The 20,969-nt window shown below is 48.7% G+C and overlaps 1 protein-coding gene across 4 annotated transcripts in view; it reads left to right on the forward strand.

Annotated features, from left to right (window-relative positions):
- Positions 1-20,969, forward strand: part of Rptor (regulatory associated protein of MTOR complex 1) — a 345,487-nt gene that overhangs the window by 267,533 nt on the left and 56,985 nt on the right. For all 4 annotated transcript variants that reach the window (XM_028853561.2, XM_037201582.1, XM_028853564.2 and 1 more), the window contains 4 exons: positions 8,904-8,978; positions 11,501-11,566; positions 11,861-12,052; positions 15,542-15,682. In XM_028853561.2, coding sequence (XP_028709394.1) covers positions 8,904-8,978; positions 11,501-11,566; positions 11,861-12,052; positions 15,542-15,682 — 474 coding nt within the window. The remainder of the gene's footprint in view (positions 1-8,903; positions 8,979-11,500; positions 11,567-11,860; positions 12,053-15,541; positions 15,683-20,969) is intronic.

Consider the following 20,969-nt stretch of genomic DNA (forward strand, 5'->3'; position numbering starts at 1 on the left):
AAGTTCTGGCACTGTGGAGGACTCTGGGGGACTGCCCTGGGAAGAATGTGGGCTCTCTCCTCCTGAGCCCGCTCCTGGTCCAAACACCTGTGGTTCCTGTCTGTTAAGCTTTGCTTGGGGGGGAGGGGGTGGCTCTAGATTTATAGAAACCTGAGATGATAGTGGATTCTGTTCCCCAGTTTCCTCCATGAGGGGCTTCTTAGTGGACATTGGTCACAGTGGGACCTGTGTAGGTGCCTTACCACAAACTGCACTATCCAGGCACGCATCTTACTCAGGGCTTCTCTGTCCAGACCCCATGTGGGGACTCCACTTGTGGGGAGGTTCGGCTCCTCCACACCCTCCCCCATCTCTCCTTCAGCCCTCTTCACCTCTCGATGGCCGGGCAGCATGAGGAGTGCTGCCCAGGTCTACACCTCCTGCTAGGTTGGCTGCATGCTTTTCTCGGGACTCAGTGACGGGCTTGGGGTGGAAGACAGGTGAGTGCCCCTTTCACAGGCACCTTGCTCTTGGTGTTAGCAGGTTTCTCCCTTCAGAGTCATGCCTCGCCCAACCCCAGCTTTGCTGTGCTCATGAAAGCAGTTTGGGTATGTGCTGGGCTTTGCTACAAACATTGCTTTGTTTCTTTATTCACTTCCATTTTGTTTAGGAGCTCAATATGGGTTTGTTTTTCATGTGTGGGTATGGAGGGGTTGTTTGTTTTCATTATTTTTTTAGGCTTTGTATTAGTTCCTTTTCTGTTGCTATGATTAAACACCAGGTCCAAAGGTGACTAATAGATGAAGAGTTAATTCTGACTCACCCTCTTTTACATCTTCAGCCATAAACACGGATCAGAAACAGCAAGGCTATAAACTCTAAACCCACCCAATGACATACTTCCTCCCCCTCCAAGGCTCTACCTCCTAAAGGTTCTATGGTCTCCCCAGACAGCACCACCAGCCATTCCAATACCTGAGCCTATATGGACATTTCTCAATCAAACCACCAGGCTTCTTTTGAACATCTCTATGTTTGGGGTGAATTTAGTTTTATATTTCTGAGTTTTTCTAATCTCCCTTTACCATGAGGAAGCCATGTTCCTAGAAGATACCTTCATGCTGGCTGTCTTCTAGCTGTGACTGGGCAGAGTAAAGATATGTCCCCCTTGATGTCGCTGACTTCACAGTCACAGCTGGTGGACAGTCGGGAACCAACTCTACAGACTGACTTCTTACCTCCACAGGAGTGCCATGGCATGCGTGCACACGATGACGATGATGATGATGACGATGATATGATTTTATTATTGAAACTAGGCATGTGTTTAATCCCAGTACTCAAGAGGCAGAAGGGGGCGGGGGTCTTAGTTCAAGGCCAGCCTAGTCTACATAGCAAGTCCCATGCCAGCCAGGGCTATATAACAAAATTCTGTCTTAAAAGAAAAAGAAGAAAGAAAAAAAAAAGATCTTGACATCAGCAGCAGGTGGGGAGACTTCTGTGACATAGCTCTGTGGGACCCTTGGTGACAGTGTAAGGTCTACATACATAACAGAAGTCATTCAAGGTGTTGGAGTAAGTTCTAGGGAGCAAGTGCATTCCAGCCCCAGTTCTGTGTATGGTGGTGTAAGTTTATGTCTAGGAAACCCAAAGGGTCTATTAATGCTAATAAAATAACTTAGTGAGGTAGAAAGAGTAATCTACAGAAGCTGAAGTAACAACCGTTAGGTTAGACAGGAAAGAGCAGCCTGTGTGTGGTAGGATCATAAATCCAGGAATAATCTAACCTGAGATGGGAAAAGCTGTCGCAAACAAGACCTTAAAGCATTCCTGAGAGACACAAAATCAACTTCCGCAAATAAAAACATACCCTGCTCTCTTACAGAGGATTCCATGTCATAAACACATCAGTGCTCTCTCAGTTAATTTATAACTTTAATATGATCCCAGTAAAATTACCAACGGGCTCTTTTTCTGGAAGTAGACAAACACATTCTCAGCTTCAAGTGGAGAGATGAGTAAGAAGAGGCAGGGAATCCTGGACAGGAAGAAGAGTGATAGAGACCCTGTCCTCCCAGAGACCATAGTTAACCATGAAGCTTCAGTAATGAAGAATGGGTTGTACCAGGCCTCACCATAGGCCCAAAGGCATCCAAAGACCTAAACCAACCTAAACCATCATTTAGAATAAACATTCCTTCCTTCCTTCCTTTTTTTACCAAAAAAAAAAAAAAGAAAGAAAGAAAGAAAGAAAGAAAAGAAACAACAAGGTTCTCTCTGTGAGCCCTGGCTGTCCTGCAACTCCCTCTGTAGACCAGGCTGGTCTTGAACTCAGTAATCTTCCTGCCTCTGCCTCCTGGGTGCTAGGACTAAAGCCATGTGCCACCATACCTTTCCTTCTGTTCAGTTGAGTATTCAAGGTGTTCAATTACAGTGACAGAAAGCTGAGGGACAAGAGATTGATTGGCTTGAACAGTAGGACTCAGGTTAAAGAGATACCCTCTTTAACATAAAAACAAACCCCTAGATGTGTTAGAAGAGAAGCCAGGCAAATTCTCATTTAACCTGGAGGTGATTGACCTGTTTAAACTACAGTTCCAAATTTAGATGTCTTTGGAAAGAAACTTACTTGAGTACAAATAAATTTTAGAGAAATATTTAATACAGTATGACATGGGTAAAAGAATGGGTTCCCTCACGCACAAAGGGCTCCAAGAAACAAAAACCACAGTCACCACCGACACAGTTCCAGAGACGAGTGCTCAAACTGAGAGCAGCAGTTTGCTGGCAGGTCCATACAGGGGCTGGAGAAGTAGTTCAGTGGTTAGAGTACTTGTTGTTCTTACAGAGGACCTGGGTTCAGTTCCCAGTACTCACATGGCAGCTCACAGCCTTCTGTAACTTCAGTCCCAGGGGATCTGACACCCTGTTCTCTTCTTCTGGCCTTCTCAAGTACTGCACATACATGGTCATGCATGAAGTATGACCCATACATAAAATAAATCTTTTTCAAAAAGTTGATGCAAATGGTTGTTGACAATGTGAGGTTGTTGTTTCAAAGTGCACAGTGAGGCTGCTTATACAATAACCTTTTTTATTTTTATTTATTTGTTTTGCCTGCATGTGTGTCTGTGTGAGGGTGTCAGATCTTGGAGTTACAGACAGTTGTTAGCTGCCTGTGGGTGCTGGGAATTGAACCCGGGTCCTCCGGAAGAGCAGTCAGTGCTCTTAACCACTGAGCCATCTCTCCAGCCCCGCAATAACTTTTTTTTTTTTTTTTTTTTTTGCTTATGAAATAGGCCAGAGTTGAAGCATCTCACAAGATGCTGTGCTGCAAAAAGCACCAAGTGGTATAAACTTCAGAACTAAGACACTTCCCTTTGATCTGCAGTCTACCTTGGGAATTCACACCATAGCTCTGTAGACTGGCACAGGAATAACCTACTAGACATTCACTGCAGCGTTGTTTGACAAGAAGTGGCTCAGCTGGGAAGTCCAGGCATCCGTATGCGGCTGGTTAAGTCCACAGTGCTAAGGGTGCCTGCAGGGATTCTGTCAGGAACGTAAAAGAGCAAGGAGCCCTCCATGAGAAAAGTAAAGGTGTGGGATCAGATTATCACACTGTACCCTATAGATACATGTGAAACAGCAAGAGGCAGCCAAGGAAGAAGTCCCTCCACTCCAGTAAAGCCAAGTCCTTGACTTTGTCACAGAAAAGGATTTCAGGATCCTCCAGTGTGAAACAGAGCTGGGCTTATTTAAAAGACATTTTAACATATATTTAAGTACCAGTTTAGTAGGAAGAAAGGCACTCAGGGAATTAATACGACACCACCCACCCCCCTGAGAACATGTTTGAGTGCTTCTCAGAGTCCTACCTATGTGTCTCAGCAGTAGCCAAGTTACAACTCAAAGGGTTGCTAAGAAGCCTCCATGTCTTTGTTTTCATTTTTGGTGAGTGAGATGGTACCCTCCAAAGGGGCCTTGGGTAGGGTTGTAATCGGACAAGATAAAGTCATAGGTCACAAGGTTGCACAAGAGGGTTAAGGTGGAGCTTTGGTTGTAAGTGGGGTTTCTTGTGAGGCTCCTAGACCACTGTGAGTTTCCAACGAGGAAGGGAGAAGTCCAAATGATGCTTAGCCTTCAGCAGGGCCTACTGCCATTTTAACATTCCTACAAATGGCTCTGTAACAGGGATCTTGCCCTGCGTGGCAACCTGAACAGCAGATGCTGCAAACCATGCAGAGTTCTTGATGCCCTACTAGCAGAGGCTTCAGGGAGCACCCCTTTCCCTTGCCGCGGCTTCATAATTTTCCTTGCCTGTCCTGCATCATGCAGCAATAAAAATTTTATAAAGAAAAAAAAAAAACAAGACCCAGGCATCTTGTCACATTAGACCTTTTGGTTTGGGGAAATTAGCTGAGTATGTAAATTCGTATTTGCTTATGTGTCTGTAACAAAAATGCATGTGAGAAACAAACAGAAGAGTAAGCACACAGAGTGGCAGGGGAACCTTCGTTTCCATAGAATTTTGGTTTTTCAACCTTGATAGATTTTATGATGGGGGGTGGCAGGTACAAATACAGAAGTGTGGAGGAAGGGGCCCAACACGTGCCTTTCACATCCCTACCAGGCACAGCATCGTGGTCCCTCCTCCTCTCGATGGTTACCTTACACACAGGTGCATCTAACAGCATTGCTAACAACAGGTTTTTCAATATTTAATAAGCCACATTTGGAAAGTGACAATACACATCACTGGGCCTGTGGGAAAGCAGCTGTGCTCAGGTTTCAGCTTGTGAGGACTGCATAGCTCAGACCTCCTGCTATATGTTCTGCTGCATCCTGAAGAACAGTGAGATCCCCACAGTGCTCCTCCATCTCCAGGTTCTGTTGGTTCTATGCCCAAGGTGTACAGGCACCTCATTTCCTCCTCCAGTGGCCAGATTCCTTGCAGCTTCCCTGTGCTATGCTAATCACCCACCAAGGCCACTCTTCACAGCAGTTTTCTCTTGCTGAAAACATCTGCCCTTCCAAATGTCATATGCCTGCTTCTCATGACAAGAAAGAAACTGCATTCTGGGCTGAGTCACCTCCAGCATCCCTAGAGTTCTCTGTGCTCACACTGGAAAGCACAGGGCCGTACATTCATAGATGGAATCTCTTAGGGTCGCCCTATGCTGCCCCGCACTTCCCCCTGTCAGACATGGTAATGTTGTGAAGTTCTCTTCCTATACTCTGTGGTCTTCTGAAGTAAGGAGAGCAAAGTCAGGTCTCTCCCCAAGATATCCTTTAGCAGAACATCTGGAGTAGGGAAGCTCACTTGCACAGCTGGTCCAGGACTTGCTCCCTTAGCAGTGTTCATTGCAAACTGCAGCTGCTGGGCAGTCAGACTAGCAGCTCCTTCACCTTTGCTCTCCTCCACCTTTCTTCCTGTTTCCCTGAAACCCTGAGACAGACTTACAGGGGTCGGAGTGGGTTGCAATGGCAGAGGCGGTCTGCCAAGAAAACCCCGTTTTCCTGCTTTTCCTCCTCCCCTCCTTCTTACTCTAGCCTTGATATGTCATCATCACTGTTCCTGGTGTGAGAAGGCACTGCCTAGCATGTGCAGCATGGTCAGAGCCCCACGTCCTCCACAGAGGGTGAGCTCTCACTGGCTTTCCTGCCCTGCTAGGTTGTAGCCTTGCTTTCTTTCCAGCTCAGGGAGGCTGCTGGCCTAGGACTGACTCATAAAGAGAAAGCAGGTTAAGGGAATTGCACCTCGTCCTGAGCAAGTGGAGCTGCTGGGGGAGGGACACCCTCCATGCAGTGGAAACCAGCATACACATGACACCTGTGAGCACTGGTGATGAGAGCAGACGTGTGAAGAGCAGCCATTACTGCCACGCTGCAGTGGCGTGACAAGCTTATCAAAACAGAAATCTTTTAATATGTGCCTCATAATCGCCAGACTCTGCTTTTGAAGGCTTATTAAAGTGATCCTTTCAGATCTCCTGACTTGGAGGCTCGCACTCAGAATTAGGAGGATATGAATTAATGACAGTTTATTACTCTCAGATGAGCTGTGCTTAAGGAGCTTCCTGTAAACGTGTGGGCTTTGATTTGACTTGTCAGCTCTGATTTGAAAACAAAGGAAGGTGTCTTTCCTCCCTGAACTGCGCTGCTGCTGCTGCTGCTGCTGCTGCTGCTGCTGCTGCTGCTGCTGCTGCTGCTGCTGACGTGGGCAGTCTCCTAGCCCTGGGGGCCAGGTCTTTACAAGGTTGAGGCTTCTAGCTTGTTTGTTAACTGCCTGCATTAAAGCTGGGAAGTCTATGATGTGTGTGTGGCTTGATGAGCAGGAGCTGGGGTCAAAAGCCTGCAGCTAAGCCAACCACCGCCATCTTGTCTAATTCCACCTTACAGAGCCAGTGTCCACCTGGTGAACTCGCTAATCACCACCAAGAGAAATTCTCCTGGGCCCTTGACAAAGAGAGGGTCATGCAGAGTCCACACTAAGCACCCAGCAGAGCCCATGTGCATGGCTCTGGAAGGAAGAAGGTCCTAAAGCAGAATGTGATATCCCTTGTTTTCATCCTCAGTGCTTAAGTCCAAGTCTGGTTCCCTGAGGGCCTCTGAGCCTAGAACAGAGCTTTTGGGAGCTGGTGAGAAGGTGGCACATCACCCTGGGTACTGGTCCCAGAAGGCCTTACCATCTCTCTCCGAGGATTACAGTACCCTTCATTCATGGGTCACATGACTCTTTACATTCAAGCATGGAGTTCTAAACTTAAGCTGGGAGCCTCACTGAAGGGATGGAGAACCTGACCTGCAACCATTTCCTCTTTCCTTTTTTCCTCCTGGCACCTCCCACAACATCAACCTCAACTTCTGAATGTCTAAGACCAGATCATGTCCTTCCTGTGAAGAACCAGAGCTTTCAAATAATGCCCCCAAATCACTCAGCCTAGTGGAAAGTAGGACCAGTGGAAAGAGGGAGAGCCGAAGCCATGCCATGAACAGCCAAGGCCTTCTTAGTCACCTTGAGGAGCTTTTGTACCACCAGTACCCAGATGACATCAGCTCTGATCTAGCTCCAGGCTTCTGGGTTCATCTTCCTGAATGGGGCTCTGCCTGTGTCTCCGTCTCCAGTGCAGTGCACGCCCATCTGTGCGCCCCTGCCCTCCCATGCCCTTCAGTGCTTTTCTCACGGCTCTGGAACGGTCCCCATCCTTTTGTCTGTGCTGCACATGGTCCCTCCTCTGCCCCCGGCCAGTTCACCAGGTGTCTTTTTTCTTTCTTTACTGCTGTGATGAAGCACTTAGAGGAGGAAGGGTTATTGGACTCAAGTTGAAAGGCACGGTCTGGTGGCCGGGGCGTCCTAGCAGCAGGAGCGCCAGGCTGAGGCAGCTGTCAGCGTGCAGTCGGGAAGCAGAGACGGCGAGCGCTGCTGCTCAGCTCACCCCTTTGTGTGACCTAGGACCCCAGTCCATGGAGCGGTGCCACGTACGTTAGGGAAGGGATTTCCTACCTCAACTGGCCCAACTGTAAATGAACTCCCTTGAAGACCTGCCCAGAGGTTTGTCTCCTATCATTCTAAGTCAGGTTATCAATAGTAACAGTGTTGCTGACAGCTGGCCTTGGACCTTGATCTGGCGACACTATCCCTTATTCTCAGCTTCTGCTGGCTCTCCAATGCCGCCTAGCGCCTGGTCACCTGCCTCTTCATACCCCACGTTCTAAGCCTGTTTCCCTTCTATTCCTTCTTCTTCTCCATCTTGCCCTTCCCTTTCTCCTTCTTAATTCTGCTTTGTTGTCCTCCAGAAAGCATATACCACCACCACCACCACCACCACCACCACCACCACCACCACCACCACCATGTGTGGCTTCTCAGGTGTTGCCAGCTTGTCTCATTGTATATCACAGCTGTCCACTTAGTTGTCTCCCTCAGCAGTCAGCAGCAGGACTTGACTGACTGTGTCTCTAGAACAGAACCATTGTTCTCATGGGTAGGCCTCAACTGTGGCGCATGAGGACCCCCCCAGATAGGACTATGTTCACGGGAGGGAGTCCACTGAGTTAGGGCTGCACTTCTGGTGGCTTCTTGAGCACTTACATTAGTCCTTGGATCTTAGAGCTCTTTCTTTGCTTAGGAATAGGGGAGTCTCTAGGAGGCTCCCATTAAATATTGTATGGCATGAATCCAGACAAAATCCCCAGAAGCTTCGGCAGGTTCCAGCACTAGAGAAACAAGAGTACTGTTGAGTATGCTCATGTGGAAGGCAAGAGGAGGGGAGCCTGAGATGAAGTGGGAAACGTGAGAGGAAGGGAAAAGTCTGATATGGGGAGGGGCACAGACCTGGGAAGAAGAGCCTTTGAGAAAGGGACCCTGAGAGGAGGGGAGGAGTCTGAGATGGGGGAAGGGACCTGAGAAGAAGTGGGTCTGAGAAAAAGGATCTCAGCAAAAACTAGAACTTAAAAGACCAAGAGCACCAAGTAGTCATCTCCATTACCTACAACATGTGTTGCTCATTCTAACATACATAAAATCACTCAACTACATAAAAATAGGGAATAAATAAATAAAATATCAGAATGTTTTCATTTCTGCCGGGCTGGTGAACATGGGCAGAAGCGGGAAGCCTGAGAGGAGAAGTCTGGACTGAGTAGAGGAGGGTGGGGGGGAGCACAGTCCTAACCAGCTGCCTGTAGCCCCGTGGTCTGTTGGAGCGCTCTGTGCTTTTCTTCTGAGAGTTGTAGGACTCCAGCCTTCTCTCCAAGGGCAGTAACCAGAGCTTCTTCCCAAGTGAAAACTGGACTTGCAGGAAAGCTGCATAATCATGAAGTGTTCTCAGCGTGTTTGCATGCCCCTGCTTCGTAAGAAGCCGTTGACACATCCCGCTGGTCCCTGCACTCATGACCTTTCTGTCTCCTTTTTCCTGCAGTCGTGCCAGGCTGACCTCGTGAAGGACAACGGTCACAAGTACTTCCTTTCCGTCTTGGCGGACCCGTATATGCCAGTAAGGAGTGAGCCACGCTTCTCTCAGACAGCATGGGATTGCCTCTGCTCACACTCCAGGTGTTGCCCTTCCTCTCTGAGGGCCAGGTAGAGAGGTGCTCCACAGTTACACATGAACGGCTGGCCACCTAGTGCCCACAGTGCACACTGCTCCATTTCCTCCTGCCTCAAGCAAGAATCTGGTCTTCCTGTGCCATTCGGTCAGCTGCCATTGCATGTCTCTGCCCGGCAGTGGCATCTTCGTTACCTAGAACCTGCACCTTGAACAGACAGATGGAGTATGTCTATAGTATGGTGCCTCAGGTGCCCCAAAGGTCCCTTAACAGGACAAGATGTTGACATGCTTTAATAAAGGAAAGAAGGAAGGAAGACATTGTTTGAAAATTTGAATTTCATATAATTTTTTATTACATTGTTTAAAAAATTAGCCGGGTGGTGGTGACGCATGCCTTTAATCCCAGCACTTGGGAGGCAGAGTCAGGTGGACCTCTGAGTTTGAGGCCAGCCTGGTCTATAGAGCGAGATCCAGGACAGGCACCAAAACTACACAGAGAAACCCTGTCTCGAAAAAAACCTTAAAAAATTAAAAAAATAAAAATTAGATAGCATGAATAGGATAGACAGTAGTTTTCTCACAATATTTTATTACCAGTTTTTTGAATCTCTCCCTCCCTCCTGCTGCTAAGCATAGTAATGTAGACAGAGCAGCCATCCTCAGTCACTCTTTCATAGGGCTTCCTTGCCGGAAGATTAAAGTACAGCAGCACATCTGCACTCTGAGGTGGGGCCTGTATGAAGAACTTTTGTATGTAAATTCTTCCTCTGGCTGTTTGTTTGTTTTAATTAAGCCCAGCACAGAGGTGAGAACTCCCGGAAAAGGGTTGAGACCATGCAGTCAGGGCGTTGAGGATGGCTGGATAAGGCAGTTTGGCTTAACCATGCCTGGCAGCCACTTCATTTTCTCAGAAACAGCTTTCTGCTGCTACAAGAAAACAGTCGCCGGGCGGTGGTGGCGCACGCCTTTAATCCCAGCACTCGGGAGGCAGAGCCAGGCGGATCTCTGTGAGTTCGAGGCCAGCCTGGGCTACAGAGTGAGTTCTAGGAAAGGCGCAAAGCAACACAGAGAAACCCTGTCTCAAAAAAAAAAAAAAAAAAGAAAACAGTCTACTTTTACTACCCTTAAATAGACAGATCTTGAGAGAGCACAATGGAAGAAGAACAGCCCCACCCCACCCATCCCCCTGAGAAAACACGGGAGGTGATGATCATAGGGCAGACACAGCCAGAAAGAGATCAGTGGAGGCACCGCCTGAGAAGAAAGCAAAGGCATGAAATGGGGGCGTGGGTGAGGGCGGCCACTTCTGCTGACATCACTCCAGAGCACTGCGGGGGAAGCAAAGCAAAGGAGGGCAGCATCTGAACAGACAGTGGCTGGAACTTGGAGAACTGGAGAAAGAAATGCACAGTGAACCCTGGAACAACTAAATAAATTCACACAGACACAGCACAGTCAAAGTAACAAGTACCAGAAGCATAAAGAAAATCCCCAAAGCAACCAGAACCCAGAACAGGCAGACGGCAGCTGTATTGGTGGCTCATGGCAGTAACGGCAAAGGATGCTGTTGGCCCTTCCAGCAATTGCCGGATAGCGTTCCCTGCTGAGTTATACTGCTCTGCAGAAGGGGGAGGTGCAGACATTGTATGACAAAGAATGATGCTGGAAGATAGTGACCTGGTCTCTGTCACCGTGAACTCAGGAGACATTGCCATAGGAAAGCAGCAGAAAGCAAGGGCAGTGGCCAGATACTGGTGGTGTAAGATAAATAACTGTTAATTAGAGGTTCCAGGTAAGAAGCGATATTGGGTTAAAGAAACTCCCAAGAACCTGGCAGCAATCCCAGAGGAATACAGGATTAGGCTCTTGATGTACATATGGAAAGGTGAGACACCATGAAGAAATCATAATGGACTGTTGGATTTCCAGACACAGAGAAGAGGAAATGAAATTTCCTCAAATGAAAATTGATCTATCCAGTAGACCAGAATTGAAGCAAAGATTGCTACATTCATCCAGGTGTGGTGGTGCATGCCTTTAATCCCAACACTTGAGAGGCAGAGGCAGGCAGAGCTCTGTGAGTTCAAGGCCAGCCTGGTCTACAAAAAGAAAACAAAACAAAAGAGTGCTACATGCATCTTACTACCAGTGTGCTTGACTAGAGAACACAGGCTCACTGAGAACTGCACAAGGGGGAAACACGCTGGGCCTTTCAGACCATTGGTACTACCAACCACTTTATCTGCCATGACAGAGGACAGCGGAGCAACCTGAGTATGTTCTGTGGCATTAGCATCCAAGGGAGAAGCCAGTCTGCTTGTAGACCTTTAAGAATGCCTCAGCACAAAGGCCAGTACACGATGCTTTCATCACATGCTAGGCAAGTGCTGAAACAAGGTGCTCAGTGCTTGGAGGAAAGGTGAGTCTACTGTGAGGGTGCACAGCCATGGTGTATTTTTCTTTTCCAGGCTGAACATAGGACCATGACAGCCTTCATTCTTGCTGTAATCGTCAACAGCTACACAACAGGGCAAGTAAGTATCGCGGCAGCTCCAGCCACCTAAGCTCCAGGAATGGCAGAAGAGTGACTTGTCTCAAATGTATTCTAGGGCAGGAGTGCAGCTCGGGCCACATTTGCAGAGGGAGCCTTCAGATCCCAGCAGTAGACAGTATTAAGGGTACTCTCCCTAGAGGGCCAACCTGCCCTTTAGCTTACTATTGCAGGACAAATCTGAATTGGCAGGATTTACAGTGAGACAGTGTAGTGTCAGACTGCCCCGGCCCTGGGTACAAGGGCAGAGGACCACTTACCTGTGTTCTGTGTCCAGGAAGCCTGCCTGCAGGGGAACTTGATTGCCATCTGCCTGGAGCAGCTCAGTGACCCACACCCCTTGCTGCGCCAGTGGGTGGCCATTTGCCTGGGAAGGATCTGGCAGAATTTCGACTCTGCGAGGTGGTGTGGGGTGAGAGACAGCGCCCACGAGAAGCTCTACAGCCTCCTCTCCGACCCCATCCCTGAGGTGAGCTGTCCTTGGAAAAGTAGCTTCCACATTGAGTCAGAGTATGGTAGGTGCTCTACACCAGTAGTCCCACCAGGGTTCTGTTTGTAAAGAGGTCATGCAGGACCAGTGTGCAGAAGCCTGCCCATACTCAAACAACTGTAATTTCAGAATCTTCAGGGCTATGCACAGATCCCCAGAGATCTTGCTACAAAGTCACACATTTGACTTGTCACTCATACTAAGCCAGCTCTGTATGCAGTGGGACAGCTGCAAGCTGCCACAGCCTCAGCTAGCTCTAAGAAACAAGCTTGAATCATCCTGTAATGTACATCCCATGGACCAGGACCAGGTTATCACTCGACACAGAGACAGACAGACACACTAGACAGGGCCTTGTGCCTCATGGTTTTGTGCTGGCTAGAGAAGGCGTTGGGCACTGCCTTTTCCCTTTAAGACGAGGCCATTTGCTGCCAGTCCCATGCCCAGCGTGTTCTGGCAACCTGGGGGAGAGATGGACTCTAACCCCAGTGAGCAGCCACCTAACCTTCTTGCCTGCTGAGTCAGCTTAGAGCCTATAAGGGTCCCAGAAAATATGATTTTGAGATAGTAAGGAGCAGAAAAGCTGGGATAAGGATGAGGAGGTCAAGGCCAGCAGAGGCAGGCCCATGGAGCTTACAGAGATGGCCACGAGTTGTTCTGAGCCTCCCAGACCCACAGTCACCAGTATCTGAGATAATCAAGAGGTAGTCAGGAGCACAACTATTCCTCGCCCGGGGTCAGCTGGGCCCCTGGGAACCGCTCAGCTCAAGTCATCTGTAGGCTCAAACACAACAGAAACTATAAAAATGGAACTGTGCCCCTGAACATAGAGAGTATCTGAAATGGGAGGAACAAGTGCAGTCCTGAAGCATGAGCATTGTTTGGAAAGATGTCGCCAGCTCAGGAGAGCAAGTTGAGCTCATTATGTCTCCTGCCTTTGGAACAGGCTGGGTGCACACCCAGGTTTTATCACTCTGAACAAGGCTTCACATTGAGTGGGTGGAAAACCAGGCAGAGTCTTCAAGGGAAGGCTGAATGCAACTGCTTGTTAATCCATCTGCCCATGAGCCAAACATGTTGTTGTCTTCCAGCACACAGCTGTGAGATCATTGCAGTCCACTCACTTCTGTCACACATCAGGGAGACGACAGTGGACATGGACAATCCCACAGAGTGACTTGGGACTCTTGGATACTTCTGCTGTACCCATTTATATTTTTGATATGACTAGCCCAGCGACACGAATAGATTATGGACCATACAGGGGGCCTTCACTCTGCTGAAGGAGAAGAGACACCCACAGCAGGCAGCTATGCCATCAGAAGTATTGCTTGGAACTATGGGGGCCTTGTCAGGGCCTTGGCTTCTCAGCTAAGAAAGTGGAGAGAGAAGGAAGCAATGGGACTCTGATGGCATGCGGAGTGGCAAGGAGGAGGTGGCTAAATTCTGCTTAGGGCAGCAAGTGGGGGGGGAGGTCTTTGGGGTGAGGCGTGTCTGATCTAGAACTTCCCTCTGGCTTGCCTCCTGCTAATTACAGAGCTGAGCATCTGGTTCTTTTTCCTGAGTTGCTGATGCATGTGGCATGTTGCCTCCCGTGTCCTGTGTGTTTCTGACCTGAAAGCACAGGTGTGTGTTGTTGTCTGTGGCAGGCCCAGGTACTTTCTTCATTCTGGGAGGGTAGGACATTGGAGGCTCAGACATCATTCCGGGTCACTAGAATACTTCACACACAGATGACAAAACTATCTTTTGTAGCGTGGAGACCCAGTTATAGAGTGTTTGGATCTCAGTGGGAGTAGGGAACCCTGCTATCATTTTAGAAATGATCACTGTGTATTTGTTAATAAGCCAAGGGTCCAAGCAGCCATGAGGGATTGTCCACTAGGTGGACAGTACAGTCCTGGCTATAGCTTAAAGGGCGATTCTGAATTGCCTGGGTATATATCACATCAGATTTTGGCTAAATTCTTGAGAAATCAGTGCCATCTGTCCCCAAACATGCCAGGGACAAGTCAGTGTCCATCTTCCTTGTCTCAGGCCCTCTTGTGGCCTTGGAGAGCCCTGAGAAAGTTAGGTCTCAACCTCTGTAATTACCCCAAGAGGCAGAATATTTCTTTTCAGAAAAGCCCAAAATGGACTTGCCAGGAAATCTTGAAATTGTCCAGGGAGGACACTCATACTGTAGCAAGAGGCCCCATTCTGTGTCTTTAAGATGTGTTACCCACTCAGGCCCAAATTCTGCCTCATCTACCCACTAGAGACAGACACTTGCCCTGCCAAGGGAACTCCACATCTGGATATCCCAGCAAAAGAATATGGTTCTGTTGGGGACGGCCCTAGGAATGCAGTCACAGAGAGCAGCATTGACCATGTGAGCCACCAACACCACCTCCAGCCACCCAGCCCCTTCCTAACTGCTGACAGGCATCCATGAGGAACCTTTGAACACACCAGTATCACCAGGCCACAAGACACAAGGAGGCAGTTCTTCATGTCCACACAAGTCTGCATTGAAATAGTCTAGTGAGTTTTTCCTAACTGGAAGATGAGCTTGCTTTTCTCTGTCCTCGAGGCTTGGTTCCTCTGAGACTCAGCCGCTACCTGGGTGAGTCATAATGCAGACTGAAGGAGATTAGGGTGCACACGCTTAAAGCAGCCACGCCTGTCTCTGGAGCCCTGGGTATGGCCTGAGAGCCACATGCCTTCTTCCTACTCTAAATCAGCCTGCACTTTCTGGCAGGCCTCTGACCTTGCTCACTGTTGCACATCACTGACTGCTCCACAGCCATCTCTCACTTGTGGATAGTCCAGGATTGTTGCACATTGTCTTCTCCAGCCCTGTGCAGGATGCTTCACGTTGCTCATCATAGAGAGGACGACATGGCTCTCCAATGTTAGCTTCTTTCCCAAGGTTGCATGGCCTTGGGGCTGAGCTGAGCTGAGGCCCCTGGGTGCCATGACCAGCCCGGTACTGTTCTCCACTGCCGCTGTTCCCTAGGACTTCACCCTTTCTGGCTTCCATTTATCTTCTATTTCGGAACGGCCGCACCTTCTCCACTTGCCACAACCTCCCTCCATGGCTTAGTCCAGTCCACCTTCCCCCATCAGCTCTGGGCCAGTCTTCCACAGAACACCTTTGTCTCCTTCAACTCTGTAATCAAAAGTCCGCTGTGCAAGCCAGTCTACAGACTGTAAAGAAACTGTTCCCTCCTCCACAGCCTGTTCATCCCTGAACTGGAGCTATGCTGTCCCCGCCTTGGCTCCTGACTTCCCACACATACCCTTTCTGCTTATCAATGCCAGTGTAGCTCTGGGCCTGGAGCATCCTACAGTAAGTGTTTGTGAAAGTGAATTGAGCTGAACTTCTGTGAACTGAACTGAATTAACTTGCAGACAGCCTGGGCAGAAATGCAGATGGCAGACACGCCAGCCTTGGGTGACTCTGATTGCCTGTCTTCTGCCCTGCAGGTCCGATGTGCAGCTGTGTTTGCCCTTGGCACCTTTGTGGGAAACTCTGCTGAGAGGACCGACCACTCTACCACCATCGACCACAATGTGGCCATGATGCTGGCCCAGCTGATTAATGATGGGAGTCCCATGGTCCGAAAGGTATGTGGGTGCCAGCTCAATATCGGAAGCAGAGGCCTATGAGCTGAGCCAGCCCAGAGGGCCTCACACCCCACCTGTGTGCGTTATTTGGTCTTAAATGTAAGCCCAGCTCTTTTCAGTGTCTTTGTTGCTCGTGTCTGTTCACCTGAAGGCACTGAGCTGAGCAGGTCTGCTACAGTACTAACACAGCAGCCTCTGCCCCCAGGCACATGGCGACACCTCTCTAAAGAGCAGTGACCGACCTGTGCAGTGTGTCCCCTCCTTCCACTTTCACTTGCCTACAGCAGAGCCTTACTTCTTTGCTCCCAAAGGTTCATACTCCATAAAAAGGTGTTCCACATACTCCCCAGCCAACAAGAGCCTTTGAGGGGAACACTCTGGTTTCCTGGTGGACCTGGTGAACATGGAAGCTGCTCCTAAAGCAGAAATAGATATGAGATGGACAGTCAAGCAAACTGCCTGTGCTGACAGTGGGCGCCTGTGCTGTCACGGAGAGCCACTGGGCTTCTTGCTCAGCATTTCTTTTGTTTTCTTTTTGTTTTTTGTTGTTGTTTGAGACAGGATTTCTATGTAGCCCTGGCTGTCCTGGAACTCACTCTGTAGACCAGACTGGCCTCGAACTCAGAGATCCACCTGCCTGTGCCTCCCAAGTACTGGGATTAAAGATGTGTACCACTGCTGCCCAGCTTTATTATTATTATTATTATTATTATTATTATTATTATTATTATTATTATTTATGCATTGGTGTTCTGTCTACATGTGTGTCTGTGTGAGGGTTTTGGAACCCTTGGAACTGGAGATATAGACAGTGTGAGCTGTCCTCTGGGTGCTGGGAATTGGATCCTCTGGAAGAACAGCCAGTGCTTGTAACTGCTGAGCCATCTCTCCAGCCCCTCCTCAGTATTTCTGAGCAGCAGTGTTTGGCTCCCCCGATGATGGACTCCGGGAAGTTGGCCATGGATTATCTTTCTGAAGAGCAGCTGCATGCCTGGCTTGAGAGTGACATGGTCTGAACACTGTTGCTTCAGCAGTCTCAAATGCAGGGCACATCCGTCTCTGGGCCCTTCTGAGACTGACCCAAGACTCCCATGCCCTAGTCTCCTGAGATCTTTAAAGCGTATAGTGAGAAACCCGGCATGGTGGTACACATCTCTAATCCCAGCACTTGGGAGGCAGAGGCAGGCGGATCTCATTTGAGGCCAGTGTAGTCTACATAATGAGTTCCAGGCCAGCCAAGCCTACATAGTGAGACCTTGTGTTTTTTTTTTTTTTTTTTTTTTTTTTTTTTTTTTTTTTTTCGAGACAGGGTTTCTCTGTGTAACTTTGCGCCTTTCCTGGAACTCGCTTGGTAGCCCAGGCTGGCCTCGAACTCACAGAGATTCGCCTGCCTCTGCCTCCCGAGTGCTGGGATTAAAGTTTTAAAAAATAAATAAAATAAATAGTTTGCTGAAATCTGTGGGGTCCCTTGTCGTTGGTTCCTCTGTTGTTGACACCTTTTCTGTCCTGGTCAACAACCTTTCTGGACCTACTTCCTTCAACCTGTCCCCAGTTCTTCCCATTCCGTCCTCCCAAATAGATATAGCTGATAAAAGCAAACAGTGTTTTCTTTTTTCTTTTTTTTTTCAGTTGTCTGTTAAGATTCTTTCCAAAGTATAAACAGCTTTCTCTTTCTTTTCCAAAAATAATTTATAAATAGAAAGGATGGTAACTGAAATGTCCAGAGACCTGGTATCAGGAGAAGGGTGGTTCTGACACCACAGGAATGTGCCCTGTGTCTGCCGTGCTTCCTTGATGTCCCTTTGAGGAGCTCAGCCTCTGATTCCAGAAGGTTCCAGTGTGCCTCACTTCATCACTGTGGACGATGTGATGCTCAGTAGCCTGCAAGTGTGCATGCTATCCCATCTCCTAGAGACAGAATGCTGTGTCAGGCTCTGAGAACGTCGCAGGAGTTAGCAAATGTTCCCAGGTGGGGAGCATGGGAAAGGAAGTGTTCCTCTCTGCACCCATTTATCCATTCCTGAGCTTGGCTTGCAAGCTCTGCCTTGTCCTAGACTCTGGGTGTAGAGGTTGATGACCGTCTATCTGTATAGTTTGGCTGAGCATGCAGATAAGCCACATTTGGGTGAAAACTGCTTCAGAGGATGGCTGGGAGTCCTAGAGCATGTCACAGGGATGGACCCTGCCTTGTGGTGGGGACGGAGTCACCAAGGGGCATCTTGTACCCAGGTAGTGGAGAGTTTATAACAAGAACCAGGGAACCAGGGGAACTGCAGGGAGGAGCTGGTTCACAGGCTGAAGGTCACTGGGGCATGCCATGCTCAGGGTTGGGCAGCAAGAGGAAGGCCGGGTGGGCAGGCGTCTCCATGATGGGTAAGGTGAACTGCTGACGTCCCACGCAACCTAAGTCAGAAGCTCATTTATTAGTAAAAGGGGAACCTGTAGGGCCCTGCCACCGCCCCCCGCCTCCCCCCTCCTCCCCCCTCTCCCCGTTTTGGGTAACTGTTACCTTGCTTGCTGACCTTGATATCCTCCCTATGCTAATTCCCTGCCAGGTTCCACCCTCCTGAATGCTTAAGGGAAGTTCCTTGTCTGTGTAATGGGCGTTAGCAGCTTAGATGCAAGATTGTAAAACTTTGGTAGCGAGCGAGCGTCTGCCGTTGTGCTGTAAGCCTGTATTTAAGACCTCCTCCCTCCTTCAATAAACGGCATTCGGCATTAAAAAATTTTTAAAAATTTAAAAAAAAAAAAAGAGGAAGGCCGGGAATGGGGGCACTTAGTCTTGTGAGTCAGAGCCGCCGTCTCCGAAAGTGCTTGAGCTCTTGCAAACCTGCAATAACAGTTCCTTCCTGGCTCCCTTGAGTGCTGGGTTCTAGTTCAGGCCCTTAGGTGACTTCCCCATGGGAAACATGCATCCTAATAGGAGACTCAGCCACTCATAGGCCAAGTAGATATGTTGACATAATGAAATGTGGGGAATGGAACAAGTTAGAGAAAAGAGAAGGCTTTGGTGCAGAGGCACAACCAGCAATGCCAAGGTACCAGCTAAGAATCACAGGCCAGACTGGAGAGACGGCTCAGAGGGCAAGAGCACTGGCTGCTCTTCCAGAGGACCTGGGTTTGGTTCCTAGCACCCACATGGTGGCTCACAGCCAACTCTAATGGGATCCGATGCCCTCCTCTGGGCTACAGTCATAAATAAATAAATGCATAAATAAATCTTAAGAACAGAAACGTCGGGTAGGAAGACAGCTCAGTGAGTAAGAACTTGCTGCACATGCCTGAGGACCTGAATTGAAACCCCACACCCACATAAAAACCAGCTGTGGCAGCGAGCACCCATAATCTCAGTACTGGAAGGGATGTAGGCAGTCTAGCCAATCAGGAAGCTCCAGGTTCAGTGACAGGCTGTTTCAGATAAAGTGGAGAATGATAGAGGAAGATACCCAACATCAGCCTTTGGCTTCCACATGGGTGTGCACACACGTGAACATGTACACACACAGAATAAATAGATATCAGGTCAGATATGTATCTTCTGGTACATAGTGCTCTAAGGGACACACATGGGAACAAGCTAGCTAGAACAAGCACCCTGGAGCCACTGAGGATGCTGGTATGGAGCCCAGAACTGGCCTCCCTCTTCTCACACCGTGTTCTTTGTTATGGGCCTCCATGGTGTCTCCCAGCTCTGGGCCTGACGGTGTGGCTGTGACTGTAAATATAGCTATAAGCATATCCCAGTTTGGAAGGAGCTACTGGCTCAGCAGCCCAGGAGAATGGGAGAAAGAAGGGTCAGGGTCGGTGGTTCCTAAGATGATACACACTTGGTGTAAAAAGATTACCTCTTGGGCTGCGAAGGTGGCTCAGCTGGTAAAGATCTTAGTGTAATCTTGAGGACCAGAGTTTGGGTCCCCAGCATACATCTAAGTGCGGTGTGGGCATGGTGGTCTGCATTCTGCAGATGAGAACAGGGGATGCTGGGAGCAAGCTAGCCATACCAGCTCTACCTGACTATATAAGGTGGAAAGAAAGTGAACAAGAAAGACATCTGGGGGTTGGGGATTTAGCTCAGTGGTAAAGCGCTTGCTAAGGCTCTGGGTTCAATCCTCAGCTCTGCAAAGAGAAAAAAAACAAAAAACAACATCTGCTATCAGCCTCTAGCCTTCAGTTCCACATACATACAAATACACGTGTACACCACACACTCAGGAAAAGAAAGGTCATCCCTGTCCTACATTGATAGTAGGATAAGCCAGGCATGGTGGCATATGACTTTAATCCCAGCACTTGGAATGTGGGGGCAGAAGGGGGGGTTTGCTGGAAAGATGTCTCAGAGGTTAAGAGCATTTGCTGCTCTTGCAGAGGATCTGAGTTTGGTTCCCGGCACCCATATCAGGTGGTTCACAGTTGCCTACAGCTCTAGTTTCAGGGGAATCTAACACCTCTGCCCCTCTCACCCACACTAATGTACACATAGCTCAAGCAAACAAGCTCCTAATTAAAAATGAAACGACCTTTTAGAAGAGAAAATCACACTTCTTGTTGAGCTGATGACAATAGCAAGGTAAGTTTTAGTTTGCTGAGTCTTTAATGAGATGATTTTGCAGAATTTAAAAGTCAGCAAATTCATAGCCGCTTCCCAGGTTACTCTGAACTTCAACCTGTTCATGCAGTGCAAAAATGAGCAAGCTGAAGGTGGTCAGCCACTCTACCGTGCCTGGCAGGGCCTGTAAAGGGATGTAGATTGTGACCAGAGTGTCCCTGTGGGGCGTTTTCCTGGGGCGCCCACTGTCCACATACTTTATATGGAAGAAGGTAGTTCCACAGAGCAGGTCCCAGCTGCCCACCTTCTTGGCCATGCGTTTGGCTCAAACTCAAACTGGTAGAAAGTGTCAGAACTACTGCCATGGGTGTGGAGACCAGGTTCTCCTGGGAAGCCTAGTAGAATGGGAATGTGCCCATTTGCACAGAGTAGAAGGGTTCAACAATGTAGAGTACAGTGGTGTCTTCAACAGCCCATTCCAGGACCACTGAAGCAGTCCCCACTGTTCATGAGTGGGTATGTGAGGCAGGGCACTGAATACACAGCCTGGCACTGCTCCTAAGCATTGAGTGAAGGTATTGTTCATGCTCTAGGTTAGATCCCTTGGGCAGACTGTCTATTTTCTGGGTGAAACAGAGAACATTCAGTATGTGCATTCTACCATCAAAGGGTTGCTCCAGAGCCTTTGTCTTTCCTAGGCATAGTGAGGACACTCCAGGTGTGAGTTGCGCTCCTGACCTT

This window comes from Peromyscus leucopus, chromosome 8b (assembly GCF_004664715.2).
Source record: "Peromyscus leucopus breed LL Stock chromosome 8b, UCI_PerLeu_2.1, whole genome shotgun sequence".
NCBI lineage: Eukaryota > Metazoa > Chordata > Mammalia > Rodentia > Cricetidae > Peromyscus > Peromyscus leucopus.